This window comes from Mesoplodon densirostris, chromosome 5 (genome assembly GCF_025265405.1).
Source record: "Mesoplodon densirostris isolate mMesDen1 chromosome 5, mMesDen1 primary haplotype, whole genome shotgun sequence".
In the NCBI taxonomy this organism is placed as follows: domain Eukaryota; kingdom Metazoa; phylum Chordata; class Mammalia; order Artiodactyla; family Ziphiidae; genus Mesoplodon; species Mesoplodon densirostris.
In genome coordinates this window covers 111,541,276-111,569,023 of record NC_082665.1, presented here as the reverse complement: position 1 = coordinate 111,569,023, position 27,748 = coordinate 111,541,276, and the positions used below count along the sequence as shown (strand labels likewise).

The 27,748-nt window shown below is 37.7% G+C and overlaps 1 protein-coding gene across 4 annotated transcripts in view; it reads right to left on the bottom strand.

Moving 5' to 3' along the window:
- TP63 (tumor protein p63) overlaps window positions 1–27,748 on the bottom strand; it is a 209,363-nt gene that overhangs the window by 134,212 nt on the left and 47,403 nt on the right. For all 4 annotated transcript variants that reach the window (XM_060100122.1, XM_060100123.1, XM_060100124.1 and 1 more), the window contains exons 2-3: window positions 2,263–2,391; window positions 1,368–1,500 (exon numbers count right to left, since the gene is read on the bottom strand). In XM_060100122.1, coding sequence (XP_059956105.1) covers window positions 1,368–1,500; window positions 2,263–2,391 — 262 coding nt within the window. The remainder of the gene's footprint in view (window positions 1–1,367; window positions 1,501–2,262; window positions 2,392–27,748) is intronic.

The window sequence follows — 27,748 nt, the reverse complement described above, 5'->3', positions numbered from 1 at the left end:
ATTTCCCCTTCTCCCAGTATTAAAAAGTACAATCTATATTAAAGAGTATATAGTGAGAATTCCAGGAAAATCTTACATCAGACCAGAGAGGCAAGGCACACCAAAACATCTTTCATCTGTACCATCTTTCAAATAAAGTAATTTGGTGACCACCCCCTCCCCCCCAAAAAAGAAAGTCATGGCACTTTATAAAGTGTTCTCTTTAATCACATCAGCAGACACTCTGTAACAACCCACCCTCTTTCTAGCTCTTTTCGTTTCCATTTTTCTACAAATTTTTGTTTTTTTATAGAAAATGCAGTAGGGCATGTGTGGTGAATGAATGATTAAAAAAAAGAAAAGAAAACCCACCAGTTAGCATGATGGACTGAACAAATACAAGAAATTTCATCTAAAAGCCTCAGAAAAATGTTTTACTATCCTTAACCCGTACACTCCTTAGCTGCCTAGGAGGTGTGTGCATGTAAGATTTTGCCACTTTATAGAGGAAAAACTGAGGTCTAAGGTCATGAGGGACTCAGTGGTAAAGCCAAAAAAAAAGAGAGCGTATTTTATATATTAGTTAGCTTCTTTCCTCTTACTCCATTACTTGAATCTGTGTGTTTGCATAGAATTTACCTCATCCTCCATCACTAAAAAAGCATAATTCTATGAGAGAGGCAGTTTGAAATAGTGGAAAGTACTTTGTATACAATTCAGATCTTGGCTTTGGTTTTGACTGTCTCCACCCGCTGTAAAACATTGGGCTGGCACCATCTGCTCTAAGTTGGGATAGACATGAGGAGCAATTTAGATAAAGAATGCAAGGAGGGCTTCCCTGTTGGCGCAGTGGTTGAGAATCTGCCTGCCGATGCAGGGGACACGGGTTCGAGCCCTGGTCTGGGAAGATCCCACATGCCGCGGAGCAACTGGGCCCGTGAGCCACAACTACTAAGCCTGCACATCTGGAGCCTGTGCTTCGCAACAAGAGAAGGCCACGACAGTGAGAGGCCCGTGCCCCGCGATGAAGAGTTGCCCCCGCTTGCCACAACTGGAGAAAGCCCTCGCACAGAAACAAAGACACAACACAGCCAAAAATAAATAAATAAACAAACCAATGAACCGACATTAAAAAAAAAGAAAGAATGCAAGGAATTATCTCCAATCTCCTTCCCCATACCAGTGGAAACGTACGCATCATGAAAAGTTGAGGCAGACCCAGATCCCACAGATCCTAATTACTTTTCTGCTAACCACATTGACTAGCTTTCCAATGGCCTTGCCCATTCAGAGCCACCTGTCTTTTCATGTGCCATGAAAGAGACAGGTATAACAGAGATGTGGATAGCATGGCCCACAGATTTAAAAGGGAAGCCCATGCCACTCACCCACATGGGGTCACTGAGGTCTGAGTCCTGCATGCGAATACAGTCCATGCTAATCTCGATCTTGTTTGTTGCACCATTTTCTGATGGTTCATCCACAAAGTTCAAGTCAATGGGCTGAACTGAACAGATGGGCCTACCATAAAGGAAAACAAAAGTGTGTTAAGTGTGGAAAGGGACTAAAACACACTCATTCAGTCGGTAACAATGAGCTCTATTTGTTTTAAAGTTGGCAAGGCTTGTTGATTGGAGACAAAAACCCTAGGATTGAATCCTGGCTCAACCAATTTCCAGATGTGAAATCTCTGGCATTCCAAATCTAAGCCCTATTTGTAAAATGGGAGTCATGATCCTTGCCCTCATCAAAGAACTGCTAGGTGGAACACAGAATAGAAGGAAAGTATCAGGGATATACCCTAACCTTTTGGGTCCCCAATGCTTGGATATTGTTTCATCTTTCCCTTAATCTGCTCACATATCCAAACCTGATCTTAAGAAGGAGATCTCTTCCTAGCAAGGCATACAGACCAACAAAATTTAGTGTTTTACTTTCTCAGAGGGTATTTGAAACCTAACAGTAAATGAGAGTCTTTAAGCCAAAGGAACAAATTTGAGTATCAGAGAGTCACTGGGGAAGTTATTTCGGGTTAGGTAGGAGAGGCTTCTGATCCTCCAAAATTATACCACCTTAGAACAATAATGATCTTTTGGGGCTGGAAATTGAATAAATCTCCTCTGAATTTTGAACACAGAGGTACTATTGCAGAGAATATTTTTTCCCAACAACATTAACTGATTTTTATTGATTCTAGAAACATGCCCTAGTAAGCAATACTTTGACCATCCACAGTTACCTGTCTATAACAGTTCAACAGTTTTTTGTTTATCTGATACTTACTGTTCCAGAAAATCCCAGATGTGCTGGAAAACCTCTGGACTGAGGAATTCACTTGTCTGTGTGCTCTGGGACATAGTGGATCGGTAATAACTTTCTTTCCAAGAGAAATGGGCTGGGGTTTCTACAAACCTTAAAAGGACAAAAATGAAACTAGGATTATAGTTTCTGTACTTAAGATACTGGATATTAAAATTAAAGCATAGTCAATCAAAAAAATCAAGTGAATCTTCAAAATCATGCAGGGATACACAGCAAATTTTACAAGTTACACAACCGGTGTTTCTTTAGGCAGTGACAAGGATCCCATTTTGCCATAAAATCAGGAAATCAAGTCTTCTATCAAAGCTCTTCATTCTTAAATAATAATGTTGCTACACTCTGCACCTCCACTATCCATCTACGTTCTGCCAATTTCAAAAAGAAAATAAACATTCCCTCATTAAGTCTGACAGCGAGTCTGACCTATTATTAAATCTGTTTCACAAATGTCTCAACTGATTATCTGCCCATTCAGCCTCCAGCAGGTAAAAAGTAAAATCAGAAAATGAAAATGAGTTCAGAAAACTTAAATTTCACCCTCAGATACAGAAGAAATATAATGTATATAAACTTAGTTTATAAACTGTAAAAGGGTTGTGTAGCTAATGGTGTTGTTATCACTATTAACAATATTAATGTTAAAGTGTGAATAATAACAAAAAAACAAGGTAAAAAAAATTTCACCCTCAGCATAATCACCCCCCTCATAACTACCATCTTAGCATCAGGCCCAGGGACAATAAACTCAAACCTCTAGATCCAGATTTTTTTTTTATCACCTGTTACATATCTTAATGTGTGTGTGGGTGGTTTTTAACTGGAGTATAGAATTCCACGTCAGACCAAGGGATAAGCGAACATCTGAATAGATTGCAAATGAAAGGTATTTCTGTTTTTTTCATTTTGTTGTAGGGTCCTCAAGTTTGCCTTTACTTAAAATAAAAAATTAACCTTGCTCCCTATACATGTGAAGGAAAACATCAACTTTCTCAGGAGATGCCTTCTCCAAATCTGCATTTTATCTGCATATCTCATCTTAGTATGTGATTCATTGTGATTATCAGTAGACTAATTTTACTCCAGGATGAAATTAGCTAAGCTCTTAATCATTACTGTCAATATTATAGAGAGTTAAATAAATAGTGTAATAAGATAGTCAATCACCTTAAATTTGCAAATGAATGATCTGGCCTAGTTACACAATAGAAGATAATAACATTGGATTTATTGTGGATGATTTTAAGCTATATGTAGATGCACATTCATTTACTAAAGTCAGATATATAGAGAACATTTATTATTTGCCAGGAAGATAATGGGCACTGTAGATAAAAAGTGAATAAGACTATGTCACCCTCTAGAAGGTCCTGGTAGAGAAGGTAAAGCAGGAAAACAAATCTCTAATAAATGTATTAAAAGTGTGCATAATATTATAAAAGCACAATGATGAAATATATCATCTCATCTGATGGATCAAGGAAAGAGCCTTAAATAATGAGAAGAAATCAGTGAGGTCAGATAAGGAGTAATGGTGCAGAATGATCAGTCTATGGCACTGTTAGCACAGTGTAAAAATTTGGGGCAGAGAATGTAAGGAGATAAAGCTGGAGAGGGAAGTAGAAACTTATGTGATATGCTTTTTAAAAAGCTTAAATATTTCAATACTCCTAGTGAGTATTGAATAATTTTTGCAAGATATTTTAAATGATCTTTCTATTTTGAAATAATTGTAGATTCATATGCAGTTGTAATAAAAAATATAGAGATTGCCCATGTCCCAGTTATCCAGTTTTCCCCGATGGGAAGTAACATCTTGCAAAACTATCATATAATATCAGAACCAGAATATTAATATTGATATAATCTACTGATTTTTTTCGGAAATTCCCAGTTTTACTGTACTTTACTATGTGTGTGGCTATGTGTGTGTGTATTTATTTGTATATATTTTTTTATCACATACATAAGTTAGTGTATCCATCCTTACAGTATTAAAGGATTTGAAGCATTAGATTGAAACAGAATATGTCTTACATTGATAAATCCAGAAATTGTATAGAGGAAGGATTTATAGCTTATTGGTTTATGGGCAAAGTTATTTAGGAGGTTGTTGCACAAGTCCAGGTAAGACAATAAGATGATAGAAGTGGGGATGGAAAAGATGGAGAAAATTTTAATTATTAGTGAAAAGGTTGTCAGATATTGTTTATGTTATTGACAGAAGAAGAAGGAAGAGTAGAGTCAAGGAGGACTTCAAGTTTCCAGCTTTCCTGGACTGAGTGGTTGATGATTCCACTAACTAAATCAGTAAACACAGTTGGAAGATCCAGCTTGGAAAGAAAGAAGAGATGATGAGATCCATCTTAGCATGTTAAGTTTGAAGGACCAATGGGATATACAAAAAGTGAAGCAGACAGTTGAATAAATTTTAAACTTTGGGGAGAAAAATGGGCTAGAAGTTTAGAAACAGAAATCTTCATCATAGGGTGAAAATAAATCCACGAGAATGAATACAATGACCTTTGCAGAGCAGGTGCAATGAGGAATGAGAAAGTTAGCCTTGTGGAGTTGGAAACAAGAGTGGGGGCTATCAGAGTTTATGATGTCCCTGATGGGCACATCTAGAAAATCTGTCTATAATTAGAAGAGCATCTAAAAATCCAGTATCTTTAAATTGAAAGGGTAAATTAATTTTCTTTGTTTCTTTTTTGGAGTTGGAACCCAGACTTGGTTTATACACTCCCAACTAGTGAGTAGAAAGGAAATAAAATTTAATCGGTCTAATACTGACTGACAGTTAAGAAGATTTCTCCCATAGATGGCACTTTTGAATATTTTGATTTACATTAAAATTTTTCTTCAAATAAAATAGGAGAAGGAAGTGGGTAGAATAAAAGTAAAACAATTCCTAACCAGTGACAAAAATGGAGGTGAACAAATATATGAATTATTCAAACTCCAAAAAGTAAACAAACTGTCATATGGATTGTCATGTACACGGACCCATAAGCATGTGCCTAATATCCAAAGACCTTAACACTATGACTGGTAGCCTGACAGCCAGGTGAGCACTAGAAGGTGAACTCAGCAACATGAAGTAGATTCTCAGTAATAGTGATGTTCAGTATGTGACATTCAATACAAAAAAGGAGAATATTTTCTTAAAGTTGGCAGAAACATAGGTGTAGTTTCTAAGAGATTGACAATTAACATAACCTAGATTTTAAGTAACAGGCAGTATGGGGCTGATTCAAAAAGAAAGAAGGATCTTAGATGGAAGTTAGACACTGTCACTTTCCTCTAAAAAAAAAGAGAGAAAAATACTGTTGGCTCCATAGTCACTTAGTATTTCTACTTCTTTCACTATTTCTACATGGAAGTTCTGGTTTCTTTTTGTGCTTACTCTGCTATTCCTTTATTTCATATTTTCCCTCTAGTTTCTCTTTGACTTCTAAACGAGCTTCCCTGTATCTCTGATGTCACCACGAACCAGCTCCAACACCTTGGAAATGCCCCTCAGCTCTGTGAGCTTCAGTTTCCTTGAATGTGACATAAGGATCATCATCTCTGCTCCACTGCCTTTCAAATGCCTACCCAATCCTCAGTGCTCTCCTGCCCACAACGTATTTCCTGGTTGCTTATTTGAAATATAATCTTTTTCTTTAAATTTTCTTGGCCTCTTGTTGGATCTCGTCAATGCTAGCTTTTTGCTTGTGTAATAATTACTATAGCCCTAATTCAGGGCTAAGCCTATATCTCCCATCTTTGCATTCTTGCAGTTTGATAGTTCCTTGAGGTTAGAGTGGAAGGAACATGGGTTTTGGAGTGAGACAGACTTGGATTCAAATCTCAGGTTACCGCTGGCATTCTATGAGGCCATTCCCAAGTTATTTAACGTTTTTGTACCTTACTTTTTTCAACTATGCTTCCTTCACAGGGTGGTTGAAAGCCTTACTTGAAAGGTTTACATATAGAAAATGTATTATACATTTTCATATTTACACAATCAATACATTGGTTCTATTAGGTCAAATACTATATAATTTGTATCCAGGCAATACTTACTGAATTGAGCTAATTAAATAGTGTATTTGAAAAGTCTGCTAAAGTTGCAAAATATCACACAGAAGTAATTACATTAAACCAGAATTATCCCTCATTTCAATCCAGTTCAAACCTTTCATCCTGTATCTGTGTCCTTGGACCAAAACAATGCCCCGATCACCTCTCAGTTTCTCCTAGATCACCTTTGTCTTAGGCTTGCTACATTAAACTGGGCAACTTCCTCCCCCAGGGCCTCAGGCATAAAGAGGGCTTTATAACAAAAGATGGAGGTGGGCTGTGGGATAGATTGGTGGTTATCAAATTGTGTTTCATGAAACCCTAGGTGCCTCAGTGTATTCACCAGATGTAAAGAAATGGCCATACTGGTAGATCTCCTCTCTCCTTAACACCATGAAGTTTGTCTTCTGCCTGTCTTAGGTGTATTAAGTCTCTGAGCAAGATTTCATTTGAAGAAAGGGTTCTATTAGAAAAAAAAATCAGTGGTCTAGGCTTGAGGATCTTCAAGGTCTCTTCTTTGCAAACCCATTATTGATTTCCATTTCTGAATAAATATGTAAAACATTTTTGAGAGAAAAGAAGGAAAGTGATCCATTGGTGTCATAGGGCAGGAAGAATGAGGTTTAGTCCTACCTATCTTCCAACATTTTGCCTTTGGGTGAATCTCAGTATCAATTCACTCATAGACCAATCACTCTGTTCAAATGGTTTTATTAAACCAGCCGCATAGCACAGGGAGATCAGCTAGGTGCTTTGTGACCACCTAGAGGGATGGGATAGGGAGGGTGGGAGGGAGACGCAAGAAGGAGGAGATATGGGGATATAGGTATATGTATAGCTGATTCAGTTTGTTATACAGCAGAAACTAACACACCATTGTAAAGCAATTATACTCCAATAAAGATGTTAAAAAAAAAGTCACCCCCAAAGACAGCAAGCCTTAAGTCTTTTTTTTTTTTCTTTTCAGCTTGTTTTTCCTGGAAAAGAAAGAGGAAGGAAGGATGGAAGGAAGGAAGGAAGGAAAGAAGAAAGAAAGAAAGAAAGAAAGAAAGAAAGAAAGAAAGAAAGAAAGAAAGAGAAAGAAAGAAAGGTCCTACTGTGTAGAAATGACCTGAAAACACCAAGGGGTATCTGATAACAGCCTGTATTCCCTCTCACTTTTCCTGTTCTTACCTAAAAGTCATCACTGGAGTCTAACATTTAGGTTCTTTCAGCTCTCCTGAAAAGTCTCCAAATCTCTAAAATTTCAAAGTTCAAAACAACCTTAGTGTTATAGATGGATTTTAGAATGAATAGATCTCAAAGACCATCCAGCACAGTTTTTCATATATATATGAAAATACATATATATAAAATAAATACATCATATATTATATGTATTTATATAATATATGGAAAAGCTGAAACCTGAAAAGAAATCAGTTCATTCTGCTATATTATACTCAACATCGGTCTTTATTCACAGTCCAGTAAGAATAAATTTATGTATCAGATGTTAATTCTCACCATGAATTACCCAACTCGGCTTCTTGCAGCAGTTCCCATTAATTTTTCTGAATATTTAAAGCCTCCTTAGTTCCCTTTAGATCATCCAAACTTAAAGTTATAAAACTAGGAAATATACTTGTTTCTAGACAAACATCCCCTAATTCACTTAATGGAATAAAACAGCAGTTAGTAGTGATGCAGATGAGAAGAACATGGGCTGTTCCTAGATTTCCTGACTCAAAGGTCTCCTTGACTGGGTGTCAGTTGTTCTGCTAGAGGGAGAATCTGGCACCAGAAATCTCCATGAGCACAGACCTGGAGGGGCTGCCTCACCAACTGCTCTCACAGTTGGGAAGATGGGGTCACACATGAGTTTAAATCTTCGAGGACCTTATAGAATGTCAATGTTGGCTGTGATCTTAGAGTCTGTCTAGTCTTGCTCCCTTATTTCATAAGGAAACAGGTCTAGACCTGAAGAACTTACCCTAGGATACACTGTTGTGCTGGAGTATTGGCTAATGAAAGCAGACTGCTAAATTTTCTTTCTGGAATTTTCCTAGCTAGTTGTTAAACACAATTATTATTATAATTTATTATAAAATATTAAACTTAAATAATTTAGAAAAACAAAGATAATAAATACTCAAAACTGATCACTTCCTAATTATTTTACCATTATCTCTGATCCTGAAATACATTTAAAAAAAATAATGTAGTGAAATTGCTCAGATTTTTAAAAAATAATAAAATTTTCTGTAAAAATTTGTTGCTGCCATTCTTTAATACTGTATCTCAAGTAAAGGTTTATGTGCAAATGATTCAACAATATATATATTGAGTATCTATTATGTAGGGAATGAATGAGACGTTACTTTTTTGAAAGTTTTTCATAGTTTAGTGTTGGAAATAAAACACCTTCAATGTTTGCCTAATTTTTACCTTTTGTGTTCCAACTCCTAATTTCCCACTGTACTACGGCCTTCCTAAGGACAGGAAAGCCAGAATAGGTCATTCATTTTGGCTTGTGCTCTACTTGCTTGGTGATTGGCAGGAAAGAACTACCATTGGTTGTGCCAGGATTTCACTTCATAGGCCCTGCTTTTCCAGTTTACATATGACCATCTTTAGGCTCAGAGAGGATAAGGAAATTGTTCAAGGCCACTCAGCTAGTGATAGAGCTGGAATTTAAATTTAGGATTGTATAACTTCAAAGCTCATTTTTAAATAAATTACATATATGACTTCTAATTTTCATTCACAATATGAAGGGTTTTTTCACAGTTAGAATTTTTCTTTTCTATAAGAGAACAAAATAGCCTACTAATTCTGTTTCATCACAGTAGTTATCCTTGGCACTCAAAATAAGCAAGAAATGGTGTGGGAAAATTAGTACTAATCCGTGAGTGATATTATAGAATATCTGGCCTTTCTGCAGATTTTCCATCTTGCCAGGATTAGCTGACAAATGTAGTGTAAGGAAAGACAGCTGAGGTCTCTGTTGCCCACCATAGGGACTAGAGTACTCAAATACTCTGGGAATGTCCCCAGTTCTCAGATAAATGTTGTTAAAAACTCTGAACATGGGGAAAGGGGGAGGAGGGATAAATTGGGGGATTGGGATTGACAAATACACACTACTATATATAAAATAGATAACTAATAAGAACCTACTGTATAACACAGGGAACTCTACTCAGTACTCTGTAATGACCTACATGGCAAAAGAATCTAAAAAAGAGTGGATATATATCTATGTATAGCTGAATCACTTTGCTGTACAGCAGAAACTAACACAACAGTGTAAATTAATTATACTCCAATAGAAATTAATTTTAAAAAAACTCTGAACATGGCTTCTCATTCTTTCTTCCAACCTTACTTCCATCCATCCATCCAATCTATCAACCCATCAAATTATGTCTTAAGTTTGTATTACCAACCTCTCTGGATCTTTTCCAGAGCAAGTCTTCTGGTTGGCCTCAACAGCATTCTAAATCACACAATTTCTTTTATATTTTTAGTTCAGAAACATTCCCATAGTTTCAGTTTACTTTGCTATTATTATCATTATCATTATTAATTGTCATACTTAATTTTAAGGATGCTGAAGAGCACCTAGATGCCTTTTAGTAAACTGCCTCTTTATTGTACCCAGCAGTGCCCAAGAGCCCTGGAGGAGTAAATTTATTCAAATACTTGAGATGAATCCACCTTCAGGAAGTCACTCACATAATCTAAATCAGGCCCATTAAGAACTTTTTTGTTGTTGGATAGAAAACTTTTCTCTTCAGCTTCATGTTGAAAAATGATTGGTCTCTTCCTTCTCTATTCACCCCAAAGTCAAACCTATATCCCAGCTTCACTTTTGGCAAACAAAATTTAAATGAGTAAGGAGAAAGTGGGGAGGGGGGTAATTTAGGAGCTTGGGATTAACATATACACACTACTAAATATAAAACAGATAACCAACAAGGACCTCCTGTATAGCATAGAGAACTCTACTCAATATCTTGTATTATTCTATAAGTGAAAAGACTCTGAAAAAGAATATACTATATATATATGTGTGTGAATCATTTTGCAGTACACCTGAAACACAATATTGTAGATCAATTAAGAAAAGGGCCTCCCTGGTGGCGCAGTGGTTGAGAGTCCGCTTGCCGATGCAGGGGATACGGGTTCGTGCCCCGGTCTGGGAGGATCCCATATGCCGCGGAGCAGCTGGGCCCGTGAGCCATGGCCGCTGGGCCTGCGCATCCGGAGCCTGTGCTCCGCAACGGGAGAGGCCACAACAGTGAGAGGCCCACATACCGCAAAAAGAAAAAAAAAAAAAAAGAAAAAAAGGAAAAAATCCTAACAAAAAAAATTCAATGGGTAAATTGCATTTAGAGCATATATTATGCCTTAACATTTTTGATTTGTCACAATTTGAGCAACAAAGTAACATAACCAAGGAATTCCTTTTTATATCATATTACTGAACTGATAAACTTAATTCTTAAGAAACTCTCTTTTGTATTTTTCAACATTCACTTCTTCTCCTTTCTACCATAGTTAATTAACCACCCTTTCATCTTCAGAAGACTTTTCTCTTCTCATTGCTACCTGTCTGAAGACCTGATTGCCCACAGCTCCTTTTTCTTGTAATTCTTTACTGAGCACCCTAGGCCCCAAATTCTCTGATCAGAGTCTGTATATCTAGTGTCAATCACCAGTTTTTAATTCTGAGGTGAATTTTTCCTCTCTTAAGTACCATTTCCTCTAAGATTCATATTTTGTGCCCCACTCTTTGTCCTAAGCATTTGCTGCCTTAAAGGTAAGATTTCTCTGACTTATAGCCCCCTTCTCTCACACTCCCAATTCCCACTGAACCTCCTTCCTGCTTTCATTTCTTTTGTCAGAATTCTCTCCTAACCTATGTATGATCATCTGTCTAGAAAAACAGCATTTTCATCAGGTTACGCTTCCCTAACTCAGAATTTATAATCTCTCATCTTTGTGCCCTGAACAAAACCTAATCAGACCTTGCCCCTCATCTCCTTTATTCCTTTGGGCTGAACCCCTTTTGCAAATCATTCATCCAGCTGTAACCTACATGTTAGTTTTCAGCCAGGAGCCTTTTCAAATTACAACCTCTTATACTCCACTATATTCCCCCCAAGTTTTATTATTTACATTTGCCAACACCCAGTACAAAACTCAGAAGGGCTACTGAAATAGACTGAATGTCTGTGTCCATCCCAAAATTCATATGTTGAAACTTAATCCCCAATGTGATTGTATTTGGAGGTGTGGTCATTGAGAGGTGATTAGGTAATGATTGTAGAGTCGTCATGAATGGGATTAGTATTCTTATAAAAGGGGCTCCAGAGACTTCTCCTGTCCCTTTCGCCACGTTAATTTTTAGAGGCATGACAGCCATCTATGATCTAGGAAGTGAGACCTCATCAGACACTGAATCTGCTGGTGCCTTGACCTTGGACTTCCCAGCTTCCAGAACTGTGAGAAATAAATTTCTGTTGTTGATAAGCCACCCAGTTGGTGGTATTTTGTTATAGCAGCCCAAATGGATTCATAGAGCTACAATTTTTTTTGTTTTTTGTTTGAATTCATTTCCTCAATTTGGCGCACTTTAAGTATTTTTATCCTTAGTCCATTCTATTGTAATTTACTCATGTTGAAATGGTATTGCCCCAACTAACAAGTGAGGAAGTGGAAGTCAAGAACATATTTTTAATTTCCTAGTTCTTATAACAACAACAACAACAGAATAGGAAAAGACTACTTCTCAGCATGTATACTTTATAAATGAGGACTCATGGGGATCTTATTGATAGTCCCACAGGAAGTCCATAGGGCCTTAGTGCTAAGTCCCAGCCTTCCTGGATCCCACTGCAATGTTCCGCAGAAAGAAAGTGTACACTTAAATTTTTTCACCAGCTGAGCTGTCTAAATCCATGAACTTAAAAAAAGGTTATTGTCATGCATCACTCTCCTATAATAAATTTATCACTTAATACTCTGATCAATTCAACCTGAAATCTGGCATCTGGTAGAAGATCATGATAAGGGAGACTTGAGTCCACCTTACTTATAATATCATGTTTAACATTATAGTATGCAAATATAGACACATGCATGCTTACACACAGGCATTTACCTATGCCCTCAAATTAGAATTTAGGAGATAACTGAATAGATGCAATAACCATGACATCAGGTTTTGGATATGTTACAGTTTTGCACTAATGTGAAGTCCAGATGGGAAGTTCATGTAGCATCCATGGCTCAGACATATGAGCACAGAGTTCTGGAAGGACTATGGGGAAATGGAAATCAGAGGCGTTTTCTTAGGATTGAGGAATGTACTAGATTGAATTTAGAGAAATAAATGAACCCAAGAAAATGCTTCATTCTCTACACACTTCTTCTATATATTTTTAGATCACTTATTTGCGTTTGTATTATGTATTTATTGGACTATGTCAGTCCTCCATCAGAATGCAAAGTCAGTGGGAGCAGATTGCCTTGTTCACTGCTGCATCCCAGGACCTAGAACTGCACCTGGAAATACAGGTTTCCCCTGCTTTCTGAAAGTACCTCATTCCTATGAAACCTTTCATAAGTCGAACTGGCATAAAGCAAAGAGTATCCCCTGCTTTCTGAAAGTTCCTGTTATGTCACTTTGCTCTCACTAAAGAACTACATTAGTGTCTGTTTTCATGAACTGAAAGAAATCTGAAGAAGATTTTTGCTTTTAAGAAAAAAGCCAGGGCTTCCCTGGTGGCGCAGTGGTTGAGAGTCCGCCTGCCGATACAGAGGACACAGGTTCGTGCCCCGGTCCGGGAAGATCCCACATGCCGCGGAGCGGCTGGGCCCGTGAGCCATGGCCGCTGAGCCTGCGCGTCCGGAGCCTGTGCTCCGCAGCGGGAGAGGCCACAACAGTGAGAGGCCCGCGTACCGCAAAAAAAAAAAAAAGAAAAGAAAAAGAAAAAAGCCATTACCATATAATATAGGTATTTTGTACCCCTCTCCTACCACACCCCCAAATTCCTGACATTTCAACGTTGGCTATTGCCTTAGCTCTACTTGAGAGATGTGAGGAAATTATAGTTATAAATGATTAAGAAACTTCCACATTATAGCTTCTCAAGAACAAAAACTTACATGAATATATCTTTGTATCCCTATAAATAACAATTCTTGACATAATAGGACATTTATAAACATGTGATGAATGAATGAATGGCCTTAGTTCGTGCAGACTAGCATGGTTAGTATACAAATACAGGTTGGATTAACTCTGAAGTTTTATTCTTTCTGATAGATCAAATAACCTCTGTAAGGAAGGAATTGGATGTTTTGTAACAATAAAAGAGAAAAAATTTAAAACCAAGAACAGAAACAAAGAGACAGGTACACCCCAGAAGCCCCTGAGGACTTTGGTGTGATGATACAACCCAATGAATAAAGTTTCCAATGATACCCTTGAGTCATCAGCAGTTTTCATGGCACACACTATTCTTGGTTTAGAAGGACAGCAAAGTAAGTATGTCTTATTTTCAGAAATATCTATATTCCAATATAAAAAGAAAAAAAAAATGCTCTTTAAAGGGTTTATCTAAAAAACTCACTCACTCAGAATGACATATTTTCTAAGAGAGCCTGGTAGATAAGTTTGTTTTTGCTAAATCATTACGGCACTTCATAGTTTCTTTCTGATCAGGATCACATCTTTTCTTACAGTATAGTCTCTTATTTACAGTTTCTACTGAGTGGTTGGTTCTGTGAGATAGGAATCTCATTTATTTCAGTTTCTGGCTTTTGTAGCTTCACAGTCTAGCAGAGTATCTGGTACCAAGAGGGTGTCAAGCAAATGCTTATTGAAGGAAATATTTGGGAAGTTGGAGTAAAAATAACAATGCCAACATCTATAGCAGAAATAACAGTTAATATTTGATTGCTTCTATGGGCAAGGTACTCTGCAACATGCCTGGTGTGCATTCATTTTTCACAATATCTATGATGTAGATACTAGTATTACCCCCATTTTATAGATAAGAAAACTGAAGCCTAGTGGTACTTTACTTCCTCAAGATCACATGATAACTGGGAATATGACAACTCTGGGGTCTTAAGATCTGACCTCAGAGTCTCTAGTCTGTTATTTACAAAGTCAGTCCCTTTAGGCAAGTTATTCAGCCTCCCTGAGCCTCAATTTCCATATGTCACAGTGAAAAGAGAATAGTACCTTTCTCTCATGGAGAGAGAAGGCCTTGGATCCTGACCATAGGAGGTTATTCCACTTCCCCAGCAAGGGGCAGTAGGTGTCACACTTTAACATTCAGCAGAATCACCTGGTCCACATTTGGAAAATACAGAGTTCCTGTCCCTGCCTCCAAGAGATTCTGTTTCAGATGGCCTGGAATGAGGCCCAGGAATCTGTACTTTAACAAAACCTCACATGAGAACACACAGCTTTGGAATTCACCTGAAATCTATCCCTCTGGAGTTGTTATCAAAAATAGAATACCTTGATAAATCTGCATTTTCTCCAAATCTGCATCCTTAAATAGGCAAGGTATTATCACAGTCTTGTTCACTAAGATGGCTTTTATCACTTGAGTAAAACAGTACTGTGTAACAGTTATAATTACTATCAGAGAACACAGACTACATGCTATGCATTGTTCTAAATGTTTTATGGATATCAACTTTATTATATACCCAACAACCTATGATAAAGTAAACTATCATAATCCTCATTTTATAGATGAAGGAACTGAGGTACAAAGAGCACAAGTAGCTTCCCCAAAGATACACACTTAGTGAGGGCAGCAAACCCAGCAGGCTATCCTATTAACCATTACACTATGCTGACTCTACCAGAACAGACAGAGGTCAGAGCCCCAGCTTCCCGGTGACCTTAGGCAAGTCCCTGACCCTCTCTGGGATTCCAGTGCCTCCCCTGTGAAGTGACGAGGCTGGCTCTGATGATCTCCAAGGCCCTTTGGTCCCAAGATTCTATTATTCATTTTACAGGAGATTTTTGAACTTGTTATCTGATGGACAAAGGCCTTAGAATTTCTGACAGTAAAACACACTCCCACTTCTAGAACTGCCCCATTATTATCTTTTCTTTACCTGCCAATTCAGGAAACTTCCTTCTGAGTCATCTGTCCTTTGCCGTTCCTTCTTGCTGAGGAAACCAAATACACCTCAGCTCAGAGCCGGTAGGTCTGTCCTCACAGTTTCCTTCGAAGCCCTGGCGTCTTTGTTTAATCAGGCTTGCAGAGTGCTTTCACCTGAGTCTATATGAACCTCATTACTCTCCCAAATAAGTCTCCCAGCCTGTTGCCCTGCTTTCCTCCTCTCCTCTTGAGCAATGGCCTTCTTCTGGTCTAATTCATCCTCAGTAACATCTCTCCAAACTGCTACCCTTACCTCTTCACTTGCATGCTATTATCCCAACCCAGGCCAAAATGTTCAGGCTTCTTTTGGTCTCCTATTTCTCAAACCTGGCTACATATTAGAAGACATGAGATGCTTAAAATATAGATGGATGGACACTACTGCCAACCAATTAAATAAGAGTTTTGAAGAGTAGAATCTGGGCAGGAGTATTACTGAAAAATTCAGAAGTTCCACAAAAGCTGCTAATGTGTGGCATGGTTAAGAACCATTGGCGTCTAGCTCTGGTGATTCTCAAGTGGGGAAAATATGCAAATTAGAATCACCTGGGTTGCTGGCTCATCCTTACTCCCAGAGAGAGAAGTCTGGGCATGTGAAGCAAACATGGAGACATCTTCCAGGAGGTTTGGAGAAACCCCTTTATGAAACAAAGTCATAGCTGAACTTCTAAAGCAAGATGGCTCACTACCCCTTCCTGTTACCCATCTTCACAAAATAACTCAAGGATCTTATTGCATTCTACACCAATTTAATTTTTTTTTTTTTTTTTTTTTTTTTTTTTTTTTTTTTTTTTTTGTGGTACGAGGACCTCTCAGTGTTGTGGCCTCTCCCGTTGCGGAGCACAGGCTCCGGATGCACAGGCTCAGCGGCCATGGCTCATGGGCCCAGCCGCTCCATGGCATGTGGGATCTTCCCGGACCGGGGCACGAACCCGTGTCCCCTGTATCAGCAGGCGGACTCTCAACCACTGTGCCACCAGGGAAGCCCCAAGTTAATATTTCTAATCATGAAGAGCAATCCAGAGGAAAACACACTTGATGGTAAGATCCATATTCTTTTTCTCTGTGCAGACTAACTGGGTAGGTAACTTTGGGGGAAATCCCTTTTCCTCTCAAGGCTTGATTTCCCCCTATGTGTAAAAGAAGGTTATTGGATTACTAGATGATCACTAAGCTTCCTTCCCATTTTGCTATTCTACTATTTTAAGGTCCCCAAACTCTTGACCCTCACCTATTAAACAATCGGCCCCAGTTTTGCTACATTCAGCTGACACCAGACAATGCAACTACACAAAGCTATTCCTGACCCCTGGGGAAGACTGTCCATTGCAAGCCAACACCACAGCTGCAAAGACTTCTTTCTTAAAATTTCCTACCTATAGAAAGAACAACCGCTGCCCCAACTTCAGTTCAGGCCTCTGAATCTCCACAAAGATCTTCCCTCTCGATGCACTCTTATAGCAACCCCATCTGATGGCAATTGCCTCCTTTGCTTCTGGGCATCCCACCTCCTGCAGGCAGCCTGCCTTTATGAACATTGCTTGGAGAGAGCAAACTTGTCTATGGACAGGCTCTTTGCTCTCCTCCCTCCAGCTGTCCAATGATGCTCAGAAGGTGGTTACAGAGTGGTGGCAGTGTGGTCCTGTGAGCCTTTTGTGTTTGTTTGCCTGCTTTGTCTTAGTGTGAGATGGCCAAGTCTGTCAGGAGGTGCTGGCTGGTGAATGTGTAGCAGAGAAATGATAGCTGGAACCTCTCCCTTTCCCTGTCCTGCCAGCTTCCAGTCTTTAATGAAGAGATGCACTCTCTAAAGGGGTTGAAGGTAGAATGGCTTCTGAGGCTGCTTGCAATGATACTCTTTCTGGGTACTGTGTATAAGTGTGTGTGTTTTATAAGTAATTGAAATATATTGATACTTAAGCTAATAATGATCATGAAAATCATAAAGGTAATATTTGACAGGATAAAAAAAAAATCAGGAATGTTCATGGGTTTTGACCTGGCCTCCAGTAGCCTAGATTCTCCCTCTTTGCCCTAGTTCTTTGACTTCTGAATGGAGGAAGGAGAAAAAGGGAAGAATAAAGAGGTGACAGGGTAAAAAGTGAAAATTTTGTGGGTTGAGCTTGCAGGGGTGGGGGGATTTGGGATAGGGTTTGGTGGAGAAGAGATGAATAGAGTGTAATGTGTATGAAAATGGGGGAAGAGTAAAGAAGAAAGGAACTTATCACTCAAAGTTATAGATTGGGCCTTTTTAATATCCTTCCAGAGAAAAAGAATAAAAGAGAACTTTTAAAAAATGAAATGAAATGAAGGAACATTCTTTTAAGTTCGATTTGATGGCTCTGTGCTTCTTAAATGGCATCCCACTTAGAGAACAAGCCCAGGTTGGTCATAGATTCAAAGGTATATGAAAAATGATCATATTAAAGACATTTATCTACATTTCAGAAAAGGATATTTCAAAAGCAGTAAGAAAAGGAGAGGCCATAATTCCATAGAAAAAGACTCTCAAAGGAAATTTTACTCAAGAAAGGGGCTTCCCTGGTGGCGCAGTGGTTGAGAGTCCGCCTGCTGATGCAGGGGACACGGGTTCGTGCCCCGGTCTGGGAAGATCCCACATGCCGTGGAGCGGCTGGGCCCATGAGCCATGGCCGCTGAGCCTGTGCGTCCGGAGCCTGTGCTCCACAGCGGGAGAGGCCACAACAGTGAGAGGCCCGCATACCGCAAAAAAGGAAAAATAAAATAAAATAAGAAAAATAGAAGATTCTTATCTACAAGAGAGGTCTATAAACTACTATCCACAAAAACTACCATCAACTGTTTCTGTAGATGAAGGTTTTTGGAGCACAGCCCTGTTTAGGTGCCATCTGTGGACAATGTCACACCACAGTGTCAGAGTTGAGAAGTTGTGACAGAGGCCATGAGGCCTGTGAGGCTGCAAATGTTTACTATCTGACCTTTTACAAGAAAAATTTGCTGACCCTGACCTACAAAATAGAATTTTGACTGCATAATCCTCAATACTTCAAGTTATAAAGGAGAGACTGGATAAGTGAGTCAGTCAGGTGGAATGTTTATAAAAATGATATGAGGGTATAACAGGATTTCTGATAAATTAGATGTGAAAGGACACATATGAATGTGTGAAGTATGGACATGTAATCAAGGGAGAACAGACAAGCCTGATTGGGGCTCCACAGACAGATTAGGAAGCTGAGGACTCAGAACAAGATAAGTCACTGCCGCCAAAAGCTACAGGTTCATTTTAAATTAGAAGATGTAAGAGCACATATAAAAGAAAGTTGTGGTTACCAGAAGAAGCAGAGCTTCCCTAGGAACAAGTCCTCTCACTGCCACCAAACCAACTCAGAACACTGTTTTATTTTATTTACATATTTATTTATTATTTAAAAATTTTTTTCAATATAATGTTATGTTAGCTTCTAGTGTAAAGCAAAGTGATTCAGTTTTATATATACATATGTATGTGTATATATATACACATACATATATATATATATATATTCTTTTTCTGATTCTTTTCCATTATAGCTTATTACAAAACGTTGAATATAGTTCCCTGTGCTATACAGTAGGTCCTTGTTGTTCATCTATTTTATACATGGTAATGTGTATATGTTAATCTTCGAAACACTGTTCTCTATGGACTGTTTTCTCCCTCTTGCATCTACGGGTTTTGTCTTTGCCACTGTTTTCTCCTGACCATCCTCTTCGATTGTGGCAATTGAGTAATCTTCCTTTCCTCACTCAGTCATGTCTGTGGCTGAGAGACATCCAAGTTCCTCACATGGAACATTTAAACAAGAGACATCTGTTTATCTAAATCCTTCCTATATTCCTATTTGTGTTAAATATGCCCCTTTCCCAGGGGTTTGCAACAGCTGCTTTTTTCCCCCCTAAGGTAAGTGATTCAATGTAAATTTCAAAAGCATTTCCACATTCAGTCTCACATTCATAGATTCTCAGTCCCCATGGAAAACCAAATCACTGTTAGTTGGCTAACTTCAAAATGTTATGTGTTTCTTTAACCATATGATTATCTTCTCTAGTAACCGTTAGATTTTTAAATAATATAGCAAGGGTCTTCATTCTTAGCCTGTTTAATGTCATTTATGCAGTATTCTCAGGTTTATTTTTCCCTGTAAACATTTTATTCCAAAATAAACAAAAAATCACTCCTATTCCAGGAGTTTGTGTCTTCTTCAATCTTGGCTCTCTGGTCACTGCAAAGCTGTCTCTGGGAATTCCCTCCAGACACTGGAAATCAATGTTTTTGAAGTCCATTTCTAGATCTGCTCATGACAGATTCTTGTAGTTTATTCATTACAGATTAGCACTGATTTTCCCAACATGCATGCCCTGTCCATAGGATGATCCCCTTGTGTTGTTATCTGCCTTTACCAATTTTTGATTTTAGCTTCCTGGAGCCTGAGGGAAACAGCAGATGACAAAGAACTTTCTCCTTTTCCACATTAACATATTCTTTAATTCTATCCCTTTCATATAACCTGTTGGCTTTTACTGCTAATTCTGTCTTCCCTTTCCACGTTTAGGGCAAAACTGACTTTTGGAAGCTGGATCCAATTTCAAGTTAACAGGAAAACAAGAACAGAAGCAGAGAAAACTGCTCTAAAGGAAGGTGCTTATCCAGTGGAGAACATATATCCCCAGGCCTAATTCCCAGATTTTATGGAAGCAATAAATAGCTTTAAGGATTGGACAAGCATGATTACTTTAGATTAATGAGACCAACCTCATTTAAACAGGATATTTGTCACCCTAATTTCAGATTTTCTCTATGACCTGTAGGCTTGTGAGGTCATGTTATTAGTGTATTGAGCTTAGGAAAATTTAAATTCAGCATATTTGTATTTAAAAAACTACAACTACAGCTGTATGAAAACAGTGTTTCTGTTTTCAATTCCCATTTCATCCAGATCCTTCTAGGAGCAGTCAACTGCTATCTGTAGTTATGTTCTCCACATCTTTGTTTTCAAAAAAACTTTATTCACTTATTTATTTTTCAAAGTTACTACCTAGTCACAAGTATTACATGACACCCTGTCTCAAATGAATACATGATTTGATCCATGTGAAGGATAATATTTAGTACATTGTTTATTATGAGATGACCTATAATTGGTCCAAATAATAGTAGGTATTTGTGTGTTAGGAAGGTTATCGGATAGTAGTAGCAACTATTTAATTTCAGAGATGCTGAAACATAGTAGCTTTAGGGCAGAAAACATTGTGTGTGTGTATCCACATCTGTTGGTTTGTACAAGTGTGAGATCATGTTTCAGAGGTTATTGCAATCCATGGTTTGAATTACATCTAATGATACTTGGAGGTTCTGGCAAATGTTTTTGGGAGGAGACAAGTGGAATGATAGGTAAAATTTTTCAAAAAAATAGATTAGTGCCACAATGGGAAAAGAATGTGAATGAGATAATTGTTATTTTATTTTGGGTCATTTTCAAACGTTTCTCTGCAAAACTCAGGTTATCATAACATTACTCAGTCTAGTCACAATAAGAACCATAGATTTCTTGCATCTCCACTGTGTTTAGTGATGTGAAAGCTGAAAAGTTCCTTTTCTAATAAGACCATTCCAATGTTGGCATTGAATGAAAAAAAAAAAAGAGCAGCAAATTATATATTTTTAAAAGGGAAGTGATCAGGAGTAACGTTTCCATGATCTTTCAAGATTCAAATTCAAAATAATTGAAGGAGAACATAAAATGTGCAAATGATCACACTGTTTCCATGATGTATCCAAAGACCAGTGACTGAGAATCTGAGAAAACTTTTACAGTGTAAATTCATTACAACCAAGTGTTCATTGCAACACTATTTACAATAGCCAAGACATGGAAGCAACCTAAATGTCCATCAACAGATGAATGGATCAATAAGATGTGGTATATACATACAATGGGATATTACTCAGCCATAAAAAGAATGAAATAATGCCATTTGCAGCAACATGGGTGGACCTAGAGATTATCATACTAAGCAAAGCAAGTCAGATGGAGAAAGATAAATATCTAATGATATCACTTATATGTGGAATCTAAAAAAATGATACAAATGAACTTACAAAACAGAAATAGATCTACAGACATAGAAAAGAAACTTATGGTTACCAAAGGTAGGTGGAGGATAAATTAGGAGTTTGGGATTAACATACACACTACTATATATAAAATAGTTAACCAACAAGGACCTACTGTATAGCACAGTGAACTATACTCAATATTTTGTAATAACCTATAAGGGAAAAGAATCTGAAAAAGAATAGATATATAAACATGTATAACTGAATCACTTTGCTGTACATCTGAAACTAACACAATATTGTAAATCAATTATACTTCAAAAATAAAATAAAATAAAAGTGACAAAAAATATATTCATGAGAGGGAGCATTATACATAAAAGGGAGGTATCGAATACAATTAAAGATAAACAATCTAAAGGTCCATAGATCCATAACAGGAGCCTAGGCACTAGTAGAAACAGGAATTTTGGAATTCTGGTTTTGCCACACTACAGATGGTTGACCTAGAGCAAGTTCCTTATGCTTCCTAAACCTCAGTTTCCTCATTTGGAGAACAGAAATACAAACACCTAGTGTGTTATGTTGCTGTAAGAGTAAAATGTTTAGTACAGTACCTGGCAGGTACTCAATAAAAAGGAGGTAATTGTTTTCCCTGTTCTATACTGTGGTCTAAAGTTAAATCCTCATCCCCTTGAGAATGATGAGTCACAGGGGTTATACTGAGGGGCATGGTTCAGTTCACAGGAGTCTCAGTATTCATGGAGACACAGAGTTATTTCTCAGACAATTTTATGGTCTCTTGATTTTTTTAACAAAAGAAAAACAAACAAACCAAATCACTGCACAGAAATGTATACAGTGATAAATCTTTACTATTCTGCATTAAGGTTCATTGTGGTTTAGGTACAGAACCCAAATTCTTCACATGGCTAACTGCTCTAATTTTAGTGCCAGATTTATATACCACAGTGGATGGACCCCAAACCACCACAGGGATGGTGCCAGACTCAGTACTTGTGACCTTATTAAAGAGTCATTTACCATCAATGGCAGTAGGAAATTGTAATAATCTTCTGCTAACTTTACATAACTAGCTGGTCTTCATGTTGATCAAGACATATTCCCTAGAAGAACAAAAGTAACACATTCATAGAGAGATCAAATGTATTCTCCCTGAGAACTTCATCTTTTGGCTGACTAGAACATACTCTACATGATCCTTGTTTTAGAGTAAAAGCTAACTACAGTGAAATTAGATGCCATAGTCTCAAAACAAATGACACAATCAAAGTTTAGTTCTCACTACACAGTCTTAGGAGGATATTTCCTTTCAGGCTACTCTCCTGTGCAGTTTTCCTACAAGATCTAGACAGAGATCTTGAATTCTTTCATCTAGTAGCCAGGCTATCCTCTAGGGCTCAAAAACTTCCTCTGGGTCCTATCTATCCAACCTGGAAGTGAAGAGAGAAGGAGAAGAGAGAAAAATGAAAGGGGGGGAGGGGAGGCGAGGAGAAGATAGAGAGCAAGCAAAGGATCTTACTGTAACCTTAGGAAGTCTGGAAGTAGCATGCAGCACTCCTGCTCATATTGTACTGGTTAGAAACAAGTCACATGCCCACATCTAAGTTTAAGGGAAGCTGGAACATATATTTAACTATGCCCAAAAGGAAAATAAAACGGTTTGGTGAACACACACCAAAAAAAATCTTTCTTGGATTTATCTTATTTTATTTTTTTTTTGGTTTTGGTTTTCAGACAGCACTTTATTTTTTTTAATTTAATTTAATTTTACTTTTATACAGCAGGTTCTAATTAGTTATCTATTTTATACATATTAGTATATATATGTCAATCTAGACAGCACTTTAAAAAAATGACTTTTATATAAATGGAGGAGTGTATGTGTGTGTGTGTGTGTGTAAAATTGACTCATTAATTCTGAGAATCATGCTGAAGGAAATCTTTGGCATCTATTTACTCCTTTCTCTCATACTCTCCCCTAAGAAACCAGTGACCTCTCATTTTTTAGAGTACTTTGGAAAGGTGTAAGGATGATCCCCAAGCAACGGGAATATACCAAAGACTGTGGTGTACACCAAGGAGAGAGAAAATCTTAAAAGAGAGGTCTCTAAGACACAGAAGAAATCACTTAAACAGCACTAAAGTATATAAAATTTCCAGGCACTTGACTGTAAATGCACACTTTATCAAACCTCTGCCAAAGCAAGATTTTTTCTATACTCATCCTTTGATTGTTGATATATTTACATTATTCTCTGATATATTCTATGGCTTGAGCAATGAGCCTACACTATTTGAAGGGACCAAAGCTGAGTCCTAATCTCTTTGCATGTGTCTCTGCAAGCTTTCAGGACAAGCAGAGCACCAGGGTTAGGAGAGAATGCTGGAAACATGACCATATTTCACAGTGGCATGGCAGGGAAGAGATGAGCCCAGAACTTGAAGGGAGAACACTTAGAAATTTAATAGTGCCTCTTCCACATTCCAACTTATGAGGGTCTGGTCCTGTGTTGTCATGCATTTCTCTCTCTCTCTCCTTTTCTCTCGCTTTCTCTCTCACTCTCTCTCTCTCACACACACACTCACACTCACACACTCACACACACAATTTCATTTACATAGTATCTTTAATATGCCTCTAGATAACAACAATGTATCACTGAGTATCAGTGAATGCCCCATATAAACTGGAGAGTTGGAAACCAAACTTTGCCCAAATTGCTTTTTGATTTCAGATGTGTCAAGCAAAAATGGGAAATATTAAAAACATACTTTGTAGAGAACAAAGACTAGACTTTAACCACTCTTTCCATAGTGGACAAAAACTTTTCACTGATCAAATATTTCCTAATTAGTGATTTGTAATATCTCTTAAAAGACTTAAAAATTGATTTGCACTTATTATAATATTATTGACTTGTTTATTAATATAATATACAATTATAAATGTTATGAGAGCATCAACTGCAATTATGAAAAGGAGTATAAAAATTTTCCAGGTAATATATACCTAATAATATTAAGAATTTAATAATTATCTCAGACAATTTGTTCTAAGTAGGAAATTGTAATTTATCTGTTCAATCTTGGTATTTATAAAATAGTATTTTTTGGGAAAAATTTTAGTTGTTTTATGGCAGCCTTCAAACTCTGATCCTTTCAAAATTCATAGAGGAAATAAACTGGGGAGATGTGAAGCTTGACTTTCTGAAGCTGCAACTGGATCAGTCCATTGTTGGTAAAGCACAGTGAATGAAGAGTGTTCCCTAACGATTTCAAACGAAGGAGGCTCACCTCAGGAAATGAGTGATTTATCCAAGTACTCAAGGACAAAAGGAAAAGAATCAAAGACTTGTCTTCTGTCCTGCTTAATACCAGATGCTCATATACAGATTGTTTACTCAGGCTCTGATCACCAGGCTCTTCCTCACTTGTTAAAATAAATCAGTAGTTTGTTCATTCAGCAAATATTTGAGTACTTATTACTTACCAGGCAGTTTGTTAAGTAATAGAAATAGGAGAGAATAAATAAAATGCTATAAGAGCCCACAGAAGCAGGTGGGGTTGGAGAAGGAGTGGCCATCAAACCCATATTAGGAGCTAAGTTTGTGCATCTCAATATATATCTGACCCTTAAGCCAAATAATCAATAATTACAATCCAGTCCTATCTCCCTAGGCTATGGTTGTCTGGGGAATTCTCAGACAAGCCTAGCTCTTTCTTATAGCTATAAGCTGTGGCAATAATGGAGCCCTCCAACACCCCTGAGTTTATACATAGACCTGAATGCTTCACTTCACCTCTCAGATATCTTCAAAGATCAAGTTTTAAGTCCAAACTCAATGGAATGGCTTTGAACACACTTGATGATCTGACCCTAATCTCATCTCATAATAAAATATAATTCATATCCTAGTCTTAATTCTGAAATAGTACTTGCATTTTATGGACTACTCTTTCTTTCAATCAAAAATACCTTTCCACATTTGTTTAATAATCGACAACTCAGGTAATCTTTACATCTCACCTCAAATATAATTCTTCTTAAATGTTTCTTATCCCTCCCCAGTCAAAATTAATGTCTTCCTCCATACTTCCATGGCAAACTACTAGCGCTTACTGAATTTTATCTTGTGCAGTAGTTGCTTACATGTCTGTCTCTGTTTCTTGTAGTTGGAGACAGGACAATATATTACCGTATCTCAATATCCATGCTGTGCCTATTGTAGTGTTTGTGTAAGTATGTGCTCAACAATTGCAATTAACTTGAATTACTCTGTTTTCCTTTTCTGGATTGGGTACTGAAATTCTCCAGATGAAGGTAGACTTAAATTCTGCCAACCAGCTAGCTACAAATTTTCTTCCAGGGACCTCCAGATCCTTCACTTTGATCCTTCACATTCCTGTTCATCCTATGTCCATCCATCAACAGCCATACAAATATCCTCCCATTATAGAAGCTCCATCAATCTGCCTATTTCTCTCATATTGTTTATTCAAGTCCCAAGGGTCACAAATTTAAATGCCTATACATGCAATAAACATAACATAAATACAAGAATACACCTGGTGTAAGATAAGATGCAGATGGGCCTGAATGGAGACAAAAATGTCCATATGAAGACAACTACATTATTTTTTAATTGTCAGACAAACAATATTGTTTGTATTATAATGCAGTTATATAATGCTACTACTTAACACAAGGCCACAGACCATTCTAATAATCCACTAAACTCCACTCTCTGTACCTTTGTTTATACATTTTTTCTCCACTGTAAGTGCCTCCATCTTTATATATCCTTCAAAGTCTTGAGCCAGTGTTACCTCTCCCTTGAAATTTTCCAATCCATCCAAGTAAAATTTGCATTATCCCCCCATATGCCCATTGTGCCTTTTTAAAAACTCCAGCATACCACTCATCAGAGCTTCCCTCGCACTAGCCCTATTAGTGTGTATTAGCCCATTCCTACTTATGCTGTCATCCTCTACTTCAGTCAGCACAGTGCCTTGCACACATCCACTTTCAATATACATTGTTGAATTAAGTCACATCCCTTTATCCCTCACCTGAGCAGTAGCAACAGAGTTCTTAGCCCTAAATCCCATAAGGCAGGTTTCTGACAAGCACTACACCCAAACTGTGAATGGGAAAATTTGTTTCAAATGATTAGGTAATGGTCCCTGACTCAACTGGAAGACTAATGGCAACATCGAGGTCAAAAGTCTTATATCTGACAACACAAGACCCAAACCATGTTGCATTAGACATCGGCACATTTACCAATGTATCTACAAGATGTTTCAAACTCTCCAAGAGAAGAGAGAGGCACTATCCTTGATGAATACACTCGATATTGAACCTATCTCTAGTTTTTGGAGGGGAGGGAAGCAGTTTGGTGAGTGTGCTGTTAAAACCCTAGGAACTTGGCAGTAGCCAGTGTACAGGAATTCAATCTGCTTTGCATTTTAACCCTGCTGTGATTTGTAGGTATCTCTATTTAATGAAGCACACAGCTGTGCAAGAGTAGGAGGTAGAGTTTGGTAATAAAGGGCCAGCAGGAAATCTGACAATCCCTGTCATCTGGAATTTCCCTAACTCCATCAAGCCTCCCCTCCTTTCATCACTCTCTAGTCCCTCTCTGAAATGACCATGTTAATTACATAAATAACCAAGCAGAGAAATTGCAGTATAAGTCCTGCCCTTTCCCTCATGTTTAGCAAGTATATTTTTGTGAGTCCAGGAACTAGAGTTGGGCAAACCAGCAAGATAAAATAAGAAATTATCCAAATCTTTAGCTACAACTGTCATGGAAACATTGAGAGAAGCTAAAAAAGAAATCGCTTTGGGTAATATTATAAATTATGTCTTTTAATTAAATTAGCCCTGCCCTTTCCTATTTTAGCTGTAAACAGAAGTTTCCAGAGCAGCAATTCGAAAGTTGAGAAACCTTGTGTTGTCCTGTAGAGCTGAGTTTTATAGTTGGGTTCAAATTGTAGCTTAGGAACTCATCAATCGGGAGACATGGGCACAATATTTGCTTTCATTGAGCTATATTTTCCTCTTGCACAACATGGGGATAATAGTGTATACCCAGCGGGGTTG